Raw genomic sequence first — 20,309 nt, forward strand, 5'->3', positions numbered from 1 at the left:
TTAATGAGCCTTCCTCTAATCCTGATGCCATGTTTTTCTTTATATAACCCCAGATTCTCAGATTATTTGCTCAGCATACAGGTCAAATAAGTATGGTGAAAGAATACAACCCTGGTGCACACCTTTCCTCATTTTAAACCATTCGTTGTTCCCTTGTTCTGTTTGAGCAACTGCCTCTTGGTCTATGTACAGGTTCCTCATGAGCACAATTAAGTGTTCTGGAATACTCATACTTCACAATGTTGTCCATAGCATGTCATGATCCACGCAGTTGAAAGCCTTTGCATAGTCAATAAAGCACAAGAAAACATTTTTCTGGTGTTCTCTTATTCTCTGCTTTTAGCCAAGATCCATGTGATGTCAGCAGTGATATCCCTTGTTCCACATCCTCTTCTGAAACCGGCTTGAACCTCTGAAAGTTCTCTGTCAATGTATGGTTGCAGCCATTTCTGTATTACCTTTAGTAATACTTTACTCGCAGGGGATATCAATCATAGTGTGGCATTAGGAATGGAGAAAGGCTCATTAACAACCTATGATATGCAGATGACACAACCTTGCTTGATGAAAGTGAAGAGGACTTGAAGCACGTACTGATAAAGATCAAAGATGATATAGCCTTCAGTATAGATCATACTTCATTGTAAAGAAAATAAAAATCCTCCCAACTGGACCAGTAAGCAGCATGATAAATGAAGAAAATAATTGAAGTTGTCATAGATTTCTTTGCACTTGGATACACAATCAATGCCCATGGAAGCAGCAGTCAAGCAATCAAATGACATACTACTTTGTGTAAATGTGCTACAAATGAACTCTTTAAAATGTTCAAAAAGAAAATATGTCACTTTGAAGAGTAAGGTGCACATGACCCAAGCCGTGATATTTTGGATCACCTCATATGCATGTGGAAGCTGGACAATGAATAAAGAAGAATGTAGATGAGTCTATGCCTTTGAAGTATGGTGTTGGTGAAGACTACTGATTGCTAGCAAAACAAAGAAATTTGTCTTGAAAGAAGTAAAGTCGGAATGTTCTTTAGAAGTGAGAATGACAAGACTTCATCTCATGTACTTGGACATGTTATTAGGAGGGACCAGTCAATGAAGAAGGACATCATACTTGGTAAAGTAGAAGGTCAGTGAGAAAGAGGAAGATCCTCAATGAGGTGGATGGATTCAGTGACTGCAGCAGTGGACTGAAACATAGTAACAACAATTGTAAGGATGGTACAGGATTGGATAGTGTTTCATTCTGTTGTATATAGGATTGATACCGACTTGAGAGCATTAGAAACAACAACAGCAACTTTGTTTTTGGAGCTCTAGGAGAGTCAGAAGCATCACATAATGCTGCTTCATTACCAATTGGCCTTAACATTTCTCAATATCCAACATCTATGGCATTATCTATTTTAAATGATAACTTGTGAATTCCAATTTTTTTATACACATGCCCTTATTTGGTTTTGTGCTCATTTGCATGGTTTTTAAAATTTTGTTGTGAACTAAGTGATAAGGCTAGAGGTACATTACACTTAGAGTGTAACTGAATATATTAAATAGTTTGTCTGTTTTGTCAAAGTAAGCATGGAAGAAGACATAACAATAAGTGGTAAGGGATTTAGAGGTCATTGTTTTAACTCTCATATTTTTCTTTCTGCATAGGCGCCATGGATAACAGAGGCTTTCGGCATGGAAGTTTTAGTAGCTTCCAGAGCAGCACCAGTGATGAAGACTTGATGGACATACCAGGCACAGCTATGGATTTCTCCATGAGAGATGATGTTCCTCCTTTAGACCGAGAAATAGAAGGTATTATTACTCCTCATGTAAGAGCCCTGGTAGTGTAGTGGTTATGACTTGGGCTGCAAACCACAAAGTTAGCAGTTTGAATCTACCAACCACTCCCCAAGAAAAAGATGCTCCCATAAAGATTTACAACCTCGGAAACCCTATATAGCAGGGGTGGGGGACATCTGGCCCATGGGCTGTATGTAAATGGCTCTGGAAATCATTTGGTCTTGCCCTGCCAAGGCAACTGCAGTTCCAGCCATCATGTTGTTGTTGTTGTTGTTAAGTGCTGTCAAGTTGGCTCTGACTCATAGCCATCTTGTATAGGGTTTTCGAGGAGTAGCTGGTGTGTTTGAACCCTTGACTTTGTGGTTCAAACAACCTTGTGGTCCAGTGCACTATCCTGCATTGCTACAGCAGGACTCACATTGTTGTTGTTAAGTATCACTGAGTCAGTTCCAACTCATAACTACCCTGTATAGTGTTTCTGAGAAGCAACTGGTGAGCTTGAACCACCGGCCTTGCAGTTCAAACTGACCTTGCAGTCCAGCACATTAACCTACAACACCACATCAGAACTCATGTTAGGGGTGAGTTAATGAAATGTGTGACCAAATATAGCAGGCTAATTTTTAAGATGATAATTTTGTGTGGCCTGCAAATGATGTTATGAATTTTGACAGAAAAAAGGTTCCCCACCCCTGCTATAAGGAGCTCTGGTAGCGTAGTGGTTATGAATCAGGCTGCTAACCTCAAGGTCGGCAGTTTGAAACTACCAGCTGTTCCGCAGGAGAAAGATGAGGCTTTCTTGCTTACGTAAAGATCTGCAGCCTCGGAAACCCTGTGCATGGTCAGTATGAGTTGGAACTGACTCCACGGTACTTAACAACAACAACCCCTGCTGTACAGGGTCACTATGAGCAAGAAGTGACTCCACAGCACACAACCATTGCTCCTGATGACAATTTGTTTTTTTATTACTTTAAATTTTTACTTACATTAAAATTTATTTCTTCTGAAATACAATCCTATGAGTTTAAATACATGCAGAAATTCTTGTATCTATCAGCACTAGCAGGATACAGAACAATTTCAACACCCCAGATAATTCTCTTTTGCTACAACTTTGCAGTCATACCCCACCTTGTACTCTTTTCCTATAGCTTTGCTTCTTGTATTTCTTATTGTTTTAGTTTTCATTATTATTGCCTTTTATTATCAATGTTTTTATAAATCTGACCTTTGTCTTTGGGGTTGAAAACATTGCATATAAAAAAGATACATTTTAATGTATACATACATAAAAATTTACTTCAATGATGAAAAGTTGGATAATGTTGGCATTTTGTCAGTTGTGGTAATAACTCCACTTGTGGAAGGTTCTGGATCATCTTTATTATCCCTGGGAATGAGGGTTGTGTTTTTAGTCAGAAAATTAGTGGTAGTTGTCTTTATGTGGTCCTTTTCTTCATATATTTTGCAGTGTTATCTCACTGCTTCCCTAAACTAGCCTGTTGATTTTTAGCAAAACAATCATTTGGGTCCATTTTTAAGTGACTGAAAACCCCTGGTTTAGTTTAGAAAACAAAATCTATATGGCTGTGTTTTGAACCGTAAAATCGATATGGCAGTGTTTTGAACAGTAAATCGTAAAATTGAACATCTGATAATGATGATACCAGCAAATTATGTTCTGCGACATTGTATGTGATTGTTGTTGAGTGCTGTTGTCCATTCTGACTCATAGTGACCTTGTATAGGGCTTCTGAGGAGTAGCTGGTGGGTTTAAAAGTTCAGTGCTTATCCTATAGTGCCACACCAGGACTCCATTGTATAGAGCACATACTTGTGATTGTAACAATAAGATGAGCAAACAAACAAACAAAAGGAACGGTTGTAAATCCTCTTCACGGAAACTTGAATGTCTTAAGTCGGGGACTCCCTATATGTGGAATCATATAGTATGTCACCTTTTGAGACTGTCTTCTTTCATTCAGCAGCCATTTGAATAGGTGTGATGCTGTATCTCATCCTGGTTTTAGCTTGTGTCTTCTGAGTGCCTAATGATGCTGGCCAATCATTTCATATGTTTTGCTATCCTTAACATGCTCTTGTATGAAATGTCTGTTCAAATTATTTTCCATTTTTAGTTAGTTGAAATACATGTATCAAGAAAAAAATCTCATCTGTTATTTGGTTGCCTAGTCATGTGTCATTCTTTTCATTGCATACAATTTCATGATATGGTTGTTTATATAATCAACCTTCTGTTGATGTACATTTCATTTGTTTCCACTCTTTCTTTTGTAAACAATGTTGCAAAGAACTACTATACATGTATATAACTATCAATGATAGCCTGGGAAACCCTATGGGGTAGTTCTACTCTGCACTGTAGTTTTGACTCCATGGCCCACAACAACAACAGCATCTATCTTTGTAGATACAGATCATGTCTTTCAATTATATGAGAGTGTTTTCTGAAGCATGGATGCATGAAGATCCTTATTTCCCACAACTTAGTATTGGCTATTATGATTCTTTGTCATCTTAACCCATATGATAGGTATAAATAAATGCAATACATTCATGTTATTTTTTATTAATGTGGCTAAATATATTTTATGTATTTATTGACCATTTTAATATCTTTTTCTGTAAGTTTCCTGTTTACATGATTTTTCTATTTTTCTAATAGGCTGATTATCTTCTTTCTTTTTTTAAGCTTTTGTGAATTGAGTGATAGTTTACATGGGAGAACAGTGGTTTTATACTCATGCTATCGTATTTTGTTTCATTGCAATGATTATAATCTCCACGCATCATTTATTTAACAGTATTTGCTTCTATTCCCTCAGTTTTTTGTTTTGTTTTGTGTTTTTGATGTACACAAAAAACACTCAGGAATATATAATCATTTAAGCAACCAAAGGGCACATTTTGCAAGGCAACCTCCTGGCTGCTAGCACAAAGCCTTTCTCTTCCCATGAGTCTAGAGTCTTTAGCTGCTCTATCTCACTATGCCATCACCTCTGCCTCCATCTCTGGTGTCACTGCTTCTCTGGTTAGGGTCCCACATTCTGCTCATGCTCTTCTCCTTTGATGGTTCTGGGGTCCTCTGTTCCTGGAATGTAAGATCAACTACTCCCCCCTTTATGTTACACAACTTCTACCTTTACAGTTGTGACAATTGCAATTAGTTATGATAACAATTATTCACTATTTAATCAAAAGAGTCCTATCTCCATCTCCTTTCACCAGACCCGTCAAGCAAGCCCCCTATTCAGTGGGGCTTCTACCTTGCCCAGCACATTCTGAAATCAAACTCTCTTTTGAAAACTTGTAAGCCAGCCACTTCGTGCCTTTATAGCCTTCCCCCCACCCCATTTTAGGTAGCCAATGTCTAATTTGCCCATCCCTGTCAACCCTGTATACCAAGGGTACAGGCTTGATCTTTAATGTGATGATTCCTTCCCTCTTGGTAGGTATTTTGAGCTACTACATCCATAAGTATAGGTCAAGTTCATCAAATTGTAGCAAGTTACATTTGCTTCTTTTATCAAATCTTGTTATCTTCCTCCAGTAGAGCTCTGGTCATCAAGCCATTGAAGCTAGGACAAATGGGTGCTATCTGCAAGTTTGAGCATTCTTGTACATCTTCCCCTACTTCATATCAGCTGGACACTTCACTCTCAGTTGTAGCCCTCCGTGGCTAGGTCAGTGTCCATGGGCTCAAGAGTTCCCAAATCTCACCAAACTTCAGTCCAACCAGCATTTCTGTTCTCTTTCATCTGAAGGTTGACAGGAGTCTATGGAACGTGGTCGAACACAGCCCATATCTTCATTACTGCCTTTTCCCCACTTTCACTCAATATGTAAACCAACATGGTCACCAGTGAGCTTACATGCCTACTCATGTGTTCCCTTTGAGTTTCAGTCTTGGAGGGGGGTTTGTCCTGAACAGACTTGATTGCTTGCCTTGATGACTTCCCAGTGAACAGCTTGCTTATAATAGACAAACAGATTGCCATTTTTGTTTTTGTTTTTTTTTCTGCTGGTCTTTCTTTCAGGAAGTATCTTCTGTTCCTCTAACCGCTCGGGGCTCGTCTGCATGTCCTTTCAAGTAGGAATGTCCCACTCAAAAGGTTCTGGATGGGGCTCAGGATTCCACCTAGGTCCTATACACTACAAAGGCTCCACAAGAAGCCTATTTCACTGGGAAAATTCTAGAACCCCTTTTGTGTATTCAAATCAGTTATAGGCTGAAGATGGGCTTACAAGCTTTCTATAGTCCTATTTCCCAATATTCCTTTCTATCCCACTCAAGTGTCTATTTTAGACTACTAGGCAAAGGAAACCAATATCCATAAGACAGTCAAGCATCTTAACATTATTTCTCCTCTTTTACCCATTCAGACTATGCCTTAATCCCTGTATCATAGAGCCCTGTTGTTCCGAAGTTGAGCATACATCACTATTTACCTTTGTCCCATTTTGAGCTGATTATCTTTTCTTAGTTATGTTGTTGTTAAGTGCCATTGAGTCGGCTTCAACTCATAGCAACCCTATATAGGATTTCTGAGGAGTGACTGGACAGACCTTGCAGTCCAAAGCATTAACCAATAGCACCACACCAGGACTCCTTTCTTAGTTATAGGAGGCCTTTGTATATTAATCCTTTTTATTACCTCTACATTTCACTTTGTACTTAGAAAGGACTGTACTTAAGATTAAATTTGCACAATTATTGTAAAACTACCGTCTGGTTCTTTAATTCACTGGGATTGCCATTTTCAAAGTCAAGTCAGAGAGCATTCAGTATTTGTACTAAAGGCTTATGATATTGTAGATACTTTACTAGGTCCTAGGAATTAGGAAGGCTTTAAGATACCATTACTACCTTCATGAGGTTGATTCTAGTTAGCTAAACACATATAAGTACTTAAGATAAAACCTACCACTTCGAGTTGTGAAGATTAAATGAGATAATAAATATAATATGCTGATAACTGTAGCTGGCATAGAATTAAAATGTTAGCTGTAGCTTTTACTATTATTGCCATAACCCTTTATTATAAGTACTAAGAATTTAGAAAGGTGCCCTGGTTGGCATAGTGGGTTGCATGTTGCGCTGCTAACTGCATAATCAGCAGTTCAAATCCACAAGTTATTCCACGGGAGAAAGATGAGGCTTTCTGCTACCATAAAGATTTACTGCCTCAGAGACCCTATACCAAGTCACTATGTATTGGAACCGACTCCATGGCACACAACCCACCACCACCAAAAGAATTTAGCAGAGGAAGCGTTCGTATTTAGTATGTGTGTCTGCAAAGGATTAGAAAAGGTATCACAGCAAAGGTGTATTTGAGCAGGACCTTGAAAGATTAGTTATTCAATAAAAGGAATATAATTCCAGAGAGAAAGCTTTTATAGGACTATTATTTCCCATAATACACAGAGCTATAAGCCCAAGTAGGTAACTTGGAGGAAGCTTGAGTCATGCTAAGGAGTTTGAATTAACTTTTTGACCATTTTGAGGATAAAGCTCCTTCACCCATTCATTTAGCATACTGTTTTTGAGTACCTGCTATGAACTAGACACTGGGGATACAGTAGTGGGAATAAGATAGATAAGGTCCAAGTTGCCCTGTAACTTAGAGTCTAGTTGAGGAAAACAGTAAATGGATTGATAAATATATCTCACCTTGATATATTGCCCATTGCAACAAGTAGTAAAAATGTAAAACTTGCCGTCAAGTTACTTCTGACTCAGCAACTCTGTGTGTCAGAGTAGAACTGTGCTTATAGCGTTTTCAATGGCTGATTTGGGGTCGGGGAATAGATTGCCAGGGATTTCTTTCAAGATGCCTCTGGGTGGACTTAAACCTCCAACCTTTCACCAGCTGTCAAGCACGTTAACTCTTTGCACCACCCAGGGATTCCGTAATAAGTTGTTTTTAAGTGCCATCGAGTCAGTTCCAACCCATAGTGACCCTGTGTAGGGTTTCTGAGGAGCGGCTGGTAAACTTGAATCGCTGACCTTCTAGTTCAAATGACTTTGCAGTCCAACACATTAACCCACAGTGCCACACCAGGACTCGTAGAAAGGAAATAAACTGAATGACAATAGAAAATAAATAGAGAACAACACTTTAGTTAGGCAGGTCAGAGAAGATCTCTCTCAGGAGGTGATACAAATTGGGGTGGACATACTTGTATGAAAATTGCGGCTTTAAAAGGATGAATAATAAGAAATTTGCTTAGTAAAAATACCCCAGGAAAGCAGCAGTAGAAAATAGCCCCTGAATTAAAGTTCATAAAAGAAAGGTACTCATGGTTTGGTATTTGCCTGCTTTATTAAAGTATTATTTGTGTATCAGCATCTTGGTGTGTTGCCATAGGATAAGCACTCGATCACAAAGTCAGTTGAATTGGTGGTTCAAACTCACCAGCCTCTCCTACAAAACCCTATACAAGGTCACTATGAGTCAGAACCAACTCAGTGGCACTTAACAGTGACAACAACAACAATAATTTGTGTACCACTTCCACTTTATGTGTAGTTAAAACCATAGTGAGTTGATTATAGCAATCACTGGCTCTAATGAAGTCATTAGTTAGTGTATCCATAACTTCAGCTTCTACTTAAGCTTTTCGGTTTAACTTAGCTATCTATCATTGTTTCTTCTAATAGAAAGTGGTTTCAGGTAGCATCGTATCACCAAAGTACTTTCTGTGTGTTCATGTTGCTCTCAGTAGATGATTAGGGCAAGTGGTTATTCATTATTTCTACTTGATAGACTAGAATACTGAGGCAGAACAAGATTTGGACATTGCTTATGACTGTAGACTGTGTTTTTATACTAGTCCTTCACAGCTTTTCACCAGTCTTTCACAGGCTATGACCATAAAATAATGTGGCTAGTTCCCATGAGTCAACACTCATGGTAGCATCAGTCAAGAAATCAAATGATGTATTGCATTGGTCAAATCTGTTGCATAAGACTGCTTTAAAGTGTTGAAGAGCAAAGACTAAGTTTGAGGACTAAGGTGGGCCTGATGCAAGCCACGGGATTCTGAATAACCTCATATGCGTGCAAAAGTTGGATAGTCAATAAGGAAGACCATAGAAGAATTGATGCATTTGAGTTACGGTGTTGTAGGAGAATATTGAAAGTACCATGTGCTGCCAAAAGAACAAACAGATCTGTGTTGGAAAAACAGTACGGCCAGAGTGCTCCTAGGAAGCCAGGATGGCCAGACTTTGTCTTGCATACTTCAGACATATTGTTAGGAGGGACCAATCACTGGAGAAGGATATCATGTTTGGTAAAGTGGAGGGTCGAAGAAAAAGAGGAAGACCCCCAGCGAGATAGATTGGCACAGTGGCAGCATCAATGGGCCCAAATGTAGATTGTTAGATTGGGCCAGGATCGGGCAGAGTTTCGTTCTGTTGAGTTTAGGGTCGCTATGAGTCCTTACCGACTCGATGGCACCTAACAACAACAGCAAATGATATGCTGCAGTGATATAATTTTCATACTTTGCTGTTTAATTGTTCCTACTGTATTTACAGTTTTCACATGGGATTTCCTAAGGGGGTGGGAACAGGAGGAAAAAAGTTCATAAAGTCCTTAATATTTGGTAAAACTGTGCATAAAATAATAATTTTGTTCTAGGCATGTACTAAAAATGTTAGAGGGAATTTGAAAGGCAGTAAAAGTGGATCTTGTTTTCCAGATGGCTAGAGGGATTGATTTATGAGTAATTAAAAATAAATTATGCATAGCATGGATAAATGCATCTGAGGTAGCATAGTCTATAAATTAAAAGAAATATAAACATGGGATCTAAGAACAAAGTGGAAAGAGAAAGGAAAATAGGAAAAGGGTTTGAATAACAGAAAATGAGTCTGAGTTGTTCTCATAGTCCAGTTGATCTTACTTGCCTTCCTCTAAAGTCTGTCCTCATAGTCTACAATTCATTAATTCGTTCAGTGTCTATGTGTTGTTTTTGTAATGTTCGTCAATTCCTTTCTCTCACCTCCTTGTCTTTTTGCCTAGTGTGGCTTGCTACACCCTAATTGTGAAATGAGGAGACATTCCTGGCAGACAGCAACACAGGAGCATGAGAGAGTCTTTTATATTCAAGAAACACAGAGGCTGCGTGTCGGAAGTCTAAGGCTTCTGAGGTGGGAGGGGGTGGTGGCGGCAGGTGTTGCAAAAGGGGGAAGGCATCAGAGAACAGGATGTGAGATTTAACTAGAAATCTAGGCGGAGTCCAGATTGTGTACACTTTTGGACTTCATCCCATAGCCAGCACAAGAAAACCTACTGCCGTCAGTCCAAATGCCTAGCAACCCTGTAGGACATAATAGAATTGTTCCGTAGGGTTTATGAGGTTATAAATTTTTAAAGAAGCCGACACCCTCATCATTCTCCCATTGAGTGGATGGTGCCAATGTTCAAACTGCCAGCCCTTTGGTTAGCAGCCCAATGTTTAACTTACTGTTTCACCAGGGCTCCTTTTGTGCCAAAGAGTCATCAAATGAATTAAAAGCAGAAGAGTATGATGACATTTGTGTTTTATAGATCATTTGTGGCAGTGTGGAGGGAGGATTGAGAGCAATAATAGATTGGATACTAGAAGACCAATCAAACTTGTTTTTTTTTAAATCAGGCAAAAGATGATAGGGACAGATGTAAAACAGTAGGAATGGAGAAGAAGTAATAAAAAGTTCAGGAGGAATTTCAGAGGTATAATTGATAAGACCAATTGGATATGGAAAATAGAAGAGTATCATGGATGAATTCAAAGTATAAGGCTGTGTTCCCCCTTGTTAGTTGCTGTGGCGTCTCCTCTGACTCATGGAGACCTTATGTGTAACAGAACAATGTGTTGTCCATACTGCCCACTGCCAAGTGAAACAAAACCTCCAGTATCCCAGAGAGAAAAATAAATGTTGGTTTTCAAATGGGATAGAATGAAAACATGAAAGCTATCAAGTAAATTGTCAAAACATTTCTGTTTATTCTGCCACGATATAAAACTCATCATTTTCCTTGAACTAGAACTAGAAAACAGCTTGGGCTCCAGCTCCTAGAGAAATCTAACCTTATCACCTCAGTTATGCTTCCTCTAAGATGTTCAAGTTAAGCAACTGTGTGGATTAGTGTGCAGAAAACAAGGAAAAGTACTTTGGAATCTGTCATCTTCATAACCTTTAAACTTCCCTTACTCACTTAGCCTGAGAGAATGGCAGTCGTTACTACTGTTTTTCTGGATTTGGAAAGAAAAGTTGCCCACGTCAAAATTTTGTGGGGCCCTTAACCATACTAGTTTTATATTCTGAACCTTTAAAATTAGACCTGTGATAATATCTGCATGCTTTAAAGGTTTCCTTTGAATTGCTTAATAGGAAAATGGCTGGCCAGATTTTAGAATTGATACTCTGTAATCACTCCTGGGTGGAGCTCTGGTAGCATAGTGGTTACAAATTGGGTAGCTAATCTCACAGTCAGCAGTGAGAAACTACCAGTGGTTCCACGGGAGAAAGCTGAGGCGTTCTGCTCCCGTAAGGATTTACAGCGTCGGAAACCTTATATAGGGTTGCTATGAGTTGGAGCCGACTCCACGGCACATAACAACCACCACCAATCACTCCTGGTGTGGCACTCTAGGATCAGCACTGGACTTTGAACCACAAGGTTGGCAGTTCAAACCTATCAGCCGCTCTTTGGAAGCCCTATACAGGGTTGCTATGAGTCGGAACTGACATCACTGCACTTATCACAACAATCATTCACTCGAGTATGGTAGTTCTATAGGATAAGCTCTGGACTTCAAAACACATGGTCAGTGGTTAGCGCCCACCAGCCACTCCACAGGAGAAAGATGAGGCTTTCTGCTCCTGCAAAGATGTAAAGCCTCAGAAATGTTGCTGTGAGTCAAAGCTGACTCAAAGGCAGTTAACAATACCAGTCATTCCTCAAGGAGCCATGGGGCACAGTGATTAAGGTGCTCAACTTCTAATCAAAAGATCAGAAGTTCGAATCCATCAGCCACTCCGTGGGAAAAAAGAAGTGACGGCTGCTTCCATAAAGATTTACAACCTTGGAAACTCTATGGGGGCAGTTCTATTCTGGCCTATAAAGTTAGTATGAGTTGGAATCAGCTCAATAGCAGTGGTTGGATAATCAGTCACTTATTTATGCATTTTTATTATTTTTTATTAACTAAACTCCTGGTGTCCTGGTGTGGCACTGTAGATTGGCATTGTACTGCTAATCAATTTGCATATTTTGTTTTTACCTAATGTCCCATTCAGGATACCACACTGTATTTCATTGTCATGTCTACTGTGCTGCTTTTGCCTGTGATACTTTTCCAGTCTTTCCTTGTTTTAAATGACCTATAGAATTTTGAGGAGTACTGGCCAGCATTTTGTAGAGTTTTCCTCAATTGAGATTTGTCTGAATTTTTTTTTTTAATGATTAGACTGGAGCTATAGATGTCTGGGATAGAAACCCGGTATGGCACTGTAGAATAAACACTGGAATAATAGCCACAAGGTCAGTGGTTCAAACCCACCAAACGCTCCTTGGAAACCCTATACAGGGTCGCTATGAGTCAGAATGGACTCGACAGCACTTAACAACAACAATATTTATTTCTGGAAGATCACAAGATAAAAGTGCCATTCTCATCCCATATCAAGGGCAGATACTATCAACATGATACCACTATTGATGTTAACCTGATCACCTGACTGCAGTATTTGGTTAACCATTTGTTAGATTAAAAAACCAGTTGCCATAGAGTCGTTTCTCACTTATGACAGCCCCACACGTGTCAGAGTAGAACTTTGCTCCACAGGGTTTTTAATAGCTGAGTTTTCAGAAGTAGATTATCAAGTCTATCTTCCAGCTGGTTAGTAGCTGATCCTGTTAACCATTTGCACCATTCACAGATGTACATTTGTTAGGTTCTTGCAATGGAAAGTTACTTTCTTTATCCCCTTTTGTATTGTATTAGGGAGTTAATTAAATTCCATCTCCTTAAGGCTAGAGTAGAGGTTACGAATTGGGCTGCAAACCGCAAGGTCAGCAGATCGAAACTACTAGCTCTTCCGCAGGAGAAAAAAGGCGGCTTTCTGCTCCCATAAAGATTTACAGCCTCCGAAACCCTGTACAGAGTCACTATGAGTTGGAACATAACAACAACAACAGCAAGAATAAAATGTCTGCAGAAATTATTTGGAATTGTTTCGTGTAAGACATTTTTCTATTCTCTCCCATTGATTTATTTAATCATTTATTTACATAGATATAAACTCATGTCTATGTTATACTTAGGATTATAATCCAGTACTACTTAATTATTTTGTTGCTCAAGTTGTTCCAGCTTTGACCTATGGGAGTTCATTCAGTTGGCTCCTGTGTTTCTTTACATGTCCCATCTTTTTTTTTTTTTTTTGGTACACTTCCTTTCTAGTACTAAAAAATGTTCCCTGCTCTAGCCCTAAAATAAACCATTTCACTAAGAAGCCCTGTTCCTTTTATTGGAGAATGGTACTAGCAGTGAAGATCTGGGCACTACTTTACTATTGGGGTACTGTTGCTTTTGGGCCCTCTCAGGCAACAGAACAAGGAAATACATGTGTGTATACTCACTCAAGTTTATACATATATTTATAAATATAGCTACATGTAACCATCTGTATATATATTAACCTAAACATGAGGTCACACTGATGTTTCCAACTTTAATTCATTTACCACATGTCTCACACCACATGCCTTCTCCCCTGATTGTATCTTTCCACTAGGACAGTGAGAAAGCTGGCTGCTACCATCTCTGATCTATTTACTTAACTGTTCAGTTCCAGTATGCATGTGTAGTGTGGTTTCACAATTGTGAACCCATACCCCTTTTGGAAAATAACTTTATCGACAAGAGTATAGTGCTTATGCACAATTCCTTTTACTGCTAGTCTTACAGAGGCCACTCCATTCCAAACTTTCATAGGCCAGCATTTTTCCTTTCATCTCCTTCAGTTAGGTTCATATGTTTATAATACAGTTAGAGATTCTTTTGTCACATTCTGTATTTCATCCTGGGATCCCCACCCTCCTGAATACTTTCTTTAAAATGTGCATGAATTAAGAGTCACTCTTTGCGCTATGTTGTTGTTATTAATTGCCCGTTGAGTTGGTTCTAACTCAGTGACCCTGTTTCTGAGGTGCAACTGGTGAATTTGAACCATGGACTTTGTGGTTCAAACTGACCTTGCAGTCCAGCGCATTAACCTGCAGTGCCACACCAGGACCCCTAAAGTTCTGTGTTGTTATTTTGTTGTTGTTAAGTGCCATCAAGTCGGTTCTGACCTATAGCAACAATGTATAGGGTTTTCGAGGAGCGGCTGGTGAGCTTGAATCGCTGACTTTGTGGTTCAAACTGGCATTGCAGTCTAGCACATTAACCCACAGTGCCACACCAGGACTCCGTGTATATAAATTTCTATAGATCTTGGCAAATGCATAGTGACATGTATTCACCATTACAGTATTATATAGAAGAGCTTCACCACCCTAAAAACAAAAACAAAAACTCTCTTGTATTTCACTTATTCAATTCCCCCACCTCCTAAATGCTTGATAATCATTGATCTGTTTATTGCCTCTAAATGTGCCTTCTCTAGATTGTTACATAATTGGAGTAATACAGTATGTAGCCTTTTCAGATGGACTTCTTTAACTTAGCATTATGTATTTAAGATTGATCCATGTCTTTATGTTGCTTAACAAATCGGGCCTTTTTATTGTCAGATAATAGTCCTTTGTATGTATGCATAAGTTTGTTGTTGTTCTTGTTGTTAGGTGCCATCGTGTCAGTTCCGACCCATAGCAACCTTATGCACAGCAGAACAAAACACTGCCCAATCCTAGGCCAACCTCACTACTGTTGCCATGCTTGAGTCCATCTATGCTGCCACTTGGCCAATCCATCTCATTGGGGGTCTTCCTCTTGTTCTCTGACTTTACCAAACATGATATTCTTCTCCAGCGAATTGTCCCTCCTGACAATATGTCCAAAGTAATGAGAGGCGAAGTTTGGGCATCTTGGCCTCCAAGGAGCACTCTGGTTGCACTTCTTCCAAAACAGATCTATTGTTCTTCTGGCAGCCCGTGGCACTTTCAATATTCTCCTCCAACACCATAACTCAAAAGCATCAATTCTTTTATGGTCTTCCTTATTCACTGTCCAGCTTTCACATGCATATGAGGTTATTGAAAATACCATGGCTTGGGTCAGGCTCACCTTAGTCCTCAAGCTGACATCTTTGTTCTTCAACACTTTAAATAGGTCTTGTGCAGCAGATTTGCCTAATGCAATACATCCTCTGATTTCTTGACTGTTGCTTCTGTGAGTGTTGGTAGTTGATCCAAGAAGAATGAAGTCCTTGACAACTTCAGTCTTTTCTTCATTGATAAGAATGTTGTTTATTGGTCCCATGGTGAGGATTTCTGTTTACTTTACACTGAGATGTAATCCATACTGAAGGCTATGCTCTTTGATCTTCATCAGTAAATGTTTTAAGTCCTCTTCACTTTCAGCAAGCAAGGTTGTATCATCTGCTTATTGCAGGTTGTTAATGAGTCTTCCTCCAATCTTGATGCCACGTTTTTCTTCATAGAACCCAGCTTCTTGGATTATTTGCTCAGCATACAGGTTGAATAAGTATGGTGAAAGAATACAACCTTGTTGCACACCTTTTTAAATTTTAAACCATTCAGTGTTCCCATGTTCTGTTCAAACAACTGCTTCTTGGTCCAGGTCCAGATTCCTCATGAGCACAATTAAGTGTTCCAGAATACTCATACTTTGCAATGTTGTCCATAGCTTGTCACGATCCACACAATTGAAAGCCTTTGCGTAGTCAAATGAAGTACAGTTAAACATAGTTCTGATATTCTCTGCTTTCAGCGAAGATCCATTGGATATCAGCAATGATATCCCTCGTTCCACGGCCTCTTCTGAATCCAGCTTGAACCTCTGGAAGTTCTCTGTCAATGTATGATTGTAGCCGTTTCTGTATTACCTTTAGCAAAACTTTACTCGCATGGGATATAAAAGTGATTGTCTGATGATTTCTGCATTCCGTTGGGTCACCTCTCTTTGGAATGGGCACAAATACAGATCTCTTCCAATCGGTTGACCAGATAGTTGTCTTCCAAATTTCTTGGCAGAGATGAGTGTCTCTTGTGCCGCCTGACTTTCTTGAAAGATTTCAATTTTTATTCCATCAATTCCTGGTGCCTTGTTCTTTGCCAAATCCTTCAATACACCTTGGACTTCCTCCTTCAGTATCATTGGCTGTTGATCGTATGCTACCTCTTGAAATGGTTGAACATTAACCATTTCCTTTTGGTACAGTGACTCTCTGTCTATTGCTTCCATCTTCTCTTGATGCTTTCTGCATCACTCGATAGTTTACCCAGAGAATCTTTCAATAGCAAAAGTTGAGGCTTGAATTTTTTCTTCATTTCTCCCAGCTTGAGAAATGCTGAGACTGTTCTTCCTTTTTGGTTTTCTGACTCCATTTCTTTGCACATTTTGTTGTAATATTTGGCTTTATCTTCTCGAGCTGATCTTTGAAATTTTATGTTCAGCTCTTGGACCTCCTCATTTCTCCCATTTGCTTTAGCATCTCTCCACTAGAGAGCAAGTTTCAGTGTCTCTTCTGACATCCATTTTGATCTTTCCTTCTTTCCTGTGTTCTGAATGACTTTTTGCTTTCTTCATGTATGCTGTTCTTGATGTCATCCCAAAACTCTTCTGGTCTTCTGTCCTTCCTCTTTGCTCCCAACCTTTGTATTCTAGTCACCAGTAATATCTTGATTGCATGTTTGATCGATTTCAAATTGAAGAAGTTGGTAGAATTCTTCAATTTCATCCTAACTGGCTTTAATGTTTGGTGCGTAAATTTCAATAATAGTGGTATTAACTGGGCTTCCCTGTAGGCGCAAGGCAATTATCACAGATGGTGTTGTACCTCATGACTGATCTGGATATGTTCTTTTTGACAGTGAATGCAACTCCATTCCTCTTCAATTTGTCATTCCCGGCATAGTAAATCATGTGGTTGTCAGATTCAAAATGGCCAATAGCAGTCCATTTAAGCTCACTAATGCCTATGATATTGATGTTAATGCATTCCATTTCATTTTTTACAACTTCCAATTTTCCCAAATTCATACTTTGTACATTCCATGTTCCAATTTTCAATGGATGTTTACAGCTGTTTCTCTTCATTTTGAGTTGTGTCCCATTAGCAAATGAAGGTCCTGTGGGCTTTTCTCCCACAGGCTTTGCTCCATTCACGTCATCACGGTCAACTCTACTTTGAGGAGGCAGCTCTTCCCCAATCGCATTTTGAGTGCCTTCCAACCTGAGGGGCTCATTTTCTGGCACTATATGTGACAGTGTTTCTCTGCTATTAATAAGGTTTTCAGTGACTCAATATTTAGAAGTAGTTAGTTACTCTTTCTTCCCATTCTGTCTTCGTCTGTAAGCTCATCTGAAACCTGTCCACCATGGGTGACCCTGCTGGTATTTAAAATGCCAGTGGCATAGCTTTCAGAATCACAGCAACTCACAAGCCACCAAAGTATGGCAAACTGACAGATGAGTGGTGGATGCATCAGTTTATTCACCTATTAAATGACATCTTGGTTTGTTCCAATTTTTGATAATTATGACTAACACTGCTGTAAATATTCACATGCTGTTTTTTGCGTATACATGTTTTCACATCAGTTGGGTAAATATCAAGGGAAGACATTGCTGGATTACATGATAAGATTATGTTTAATTTTGTAAGAGACTGCCAAACTGTCATCCAAAGTAGCTGTACCATTTTGCATCCCCAACAGCAATGAGAGTGTCTGTTACTCTGCATCCTTGTGAGCAATTAGTATTTTGGATTTTAATAGATTTCTTAGCTACTTTAATAGATGTATAGTAGGTTTTGCTGTTTCAATTTTCATTTTCATTTCCTTAGTGGAAAATGATACTCAGCATCTACACATGCTCCTTGCATATCTTCTTTGGTGAATTGTCTATTCAGACCTGTTGCCCATTTTTTAATTGAGTGGTTTGTTTTATTATTGATGAATTTTCAGAGTTCTTTGTATTTCGGGTACAAGTCCTTTATGAGCTGTGTGAGTTGCAAACATTTTTCCCTAGTCTATAGCTTGTCCTTTCATTCACTTAGCATTGCCTTTTACAGAGCAGAAGTTCCACATTTTAATGAAGTCTAACTTAGGGACTTTTTCCTTTCTAGGTTTGTGCTATTGTTTTTAAGTTTTTTATCATGAATTTAGTGAAGGTTTACAGAACAGATCGTCAGTCTCACATTCAACAAATCATGCACATTCTGTCATTACAGTGATTGGAATTCCTTCCAGGTACCATCAGTTAACAGTATTTACCTGTATTCATTTCATGTCTTTCACTACCTTCATCTATACTGAGCCAGCCTCCATCTTGTTGTATATTGCCTTCCCCATCATCCAAGTTAACATGTGTCTACCCAGTGAGTAATTTTCCCTTACCTCCCACACCTGGTAACCATCAGGAATAGTTCTTTTAGCAAGAAAATGTTTCCTTAACTTTTCACTACAATGTTCTCTCACAATATTTATCCTCCAGGTTCATCCATGTTTTGAGGTGTTGCACAGATTCATCATTATTCTTCAACAGTGTAGTATTCCATTGTGTGTATGTACCAAGTTTAATTAACCTTTCTTCCCTTGATGGGTAATTTAGGCTGTCTTCATCTATATAATATTGTGAACAGTACTGCAATGAACATGGATGTGCATATATCTACTTATGTCATAGCAGTTATTTCTTGGGGATCTAAACCAAGTAGTATGCTGGATCATGCAGCATTTCTATTTCCAACTTTTTGAGGAAGCACCATACGTTTTCCACAGTGGTTGTGCCATTTTACAGTCCCAACAGTAGTGCAGGAGGGGCCAAGTCACTCTACACCCTATGCAACATTTGTTGTTTCCTGGTTTTGTTTGAGTTTTGTTATCAGTGCTGGAGTAAAATTATATCTCATTATTGTTTTGATTTACATCTCTCTCTAAGTGTGGCACTCACGACCCATCTGTCAATTTGTCATACTGTGGTGGCTTGCATGTTGCTGTGATTCTGGAAGCTATGCCACAGGTATTTTAAATACTAGCAGGGTAACCCATGATGGACAGGTTTCAGCTGAGCTTCCAAAAAAAGACAGACTAGGAAGAAGGAGAGATGGACTACTTTCAAATATTTAATCACTGAAAGCATTATGAATAACAGTGGAACACAGTCAGCTCCAGATTATTGAATATTGAAGCATGATGACGAGCCACCGGAATGTTGTCAGATATAGTGCCAGGAGATAAGCCCCTCACGTTGGAAGGCACTCAGAATGTGACTAGGGAAGAACTGCCTTTCAAAGTAGAGTTGTCTGTGATATGATGCAAATGGAGTGAAGCCCTTGGGACCGTCACTTGCTGATGGGACACAACTCTAAATAAAGAGAAACAGCTGTAAAAAATCTGTTAATAATCAGAACATGGAATGTATGAAGTATGAATCTAGGAAAATTGGAAATTGTCAAAAATGAAATGGAACATATAAACACCAATATTCTAGGCATTAGTGAGCTGAAATGGACTGGTATTGACCATTTTGAATGTGACAGTCAAATGGTTTACTATGCCAGGAATGACAAATTTAAGAGGAATGATGTCGCATTCATCATCAAAAAGAACATATCAAGCAAGAGCAGTCATGAAGTACAACACTGTCTGTGATAGGATAATATCCATACACCTACAAGGAAGACCAATTAATAACACTGTTATTCAAATTTATGCACCAACCACTAAAGCCAGTGATGATGAAATTGAAGAATATGCAAATTCAAACTGAAGCTGAAGAAAATGAAAACAAGTCCATGAGAGACAAAATATGACCTTGAATATATCCCAACTGAATTTAGAGATCATCTGAAGAACAAATTTGATAACATTAAACACTACAGACTGAAGACCAGAAGAGTTGTGGGATGACATCAAGAACATCATACATGAAGAAAGCAAAAAGTCATTGAGAAAACAAGAAAGAAGGAAAAGGTCAACATGGATGTCAGAAGAGACACTGAAACTTGCTTTCCAATGGAGAGATGCTAAAGCAAACGGAAAAAATGAGGAGGTCCAAGAGCTGAACATAAAATTTCAAAGATCAGCTCGAGAAGATAAAGCCAAATATTACAACAAAATGTGCAAAGATCTGGAATCAGAAAACCAAAAAGGAAGCACAGTCTCAGCATTTCTCAAGCTAGGGGAACTGAAGAAAAAATTCAAGCCTCGACTTTTGTTATTGAAGGATTCTCTGGGCAAATTATTGAATGATGCAGAAGGAACCAAGAGAAGATAGGAAGAATAGACAGAG

The 20,309-nt window shown here is 38.9% G+C and overlaps 1 protein-coding gene across 1 annotated transcript in view; it reads left to right on the forward strand.

The window, feature by feature from the left end:
* Window positions 1-1,672: 1,672 nt before the first annotated feature.
* LOC102842859 (H(+)/Cl(-) exchange transporter 5-like) overlaps window positions 1,673-20,309 on the forward strand; it is an 81,220-nt gene continuing 62,583 nt past the window's right edge. Inside the window, exon 1 of the mRNA XM_006877625.1 lies at window positions 1,673-1,814. Within this exon, the coding sequence (XP_006877687.1) occupies window positions 1,673-1,814 (142 nt within the window). The remainder of the gene's footprint in view (window positions 1,815-20,309) is intronic.

The sequence above is a fragment of the Chrysochloris asiatica genome, unplaced genomic scaffold (genome assembly GCF_000296735.1).
Source record: "Chrysochloris asiatica unplaced genomic scaffold, ChrAsi1.0 scaffold00541, whole genome shotgun sequence".
NCBI lineage: Eukaryota > Metazoa > Chordata > Mammalia > Afrosoricida > Chrysochloridae > Chrysochloris > Chrysochloris asiatica.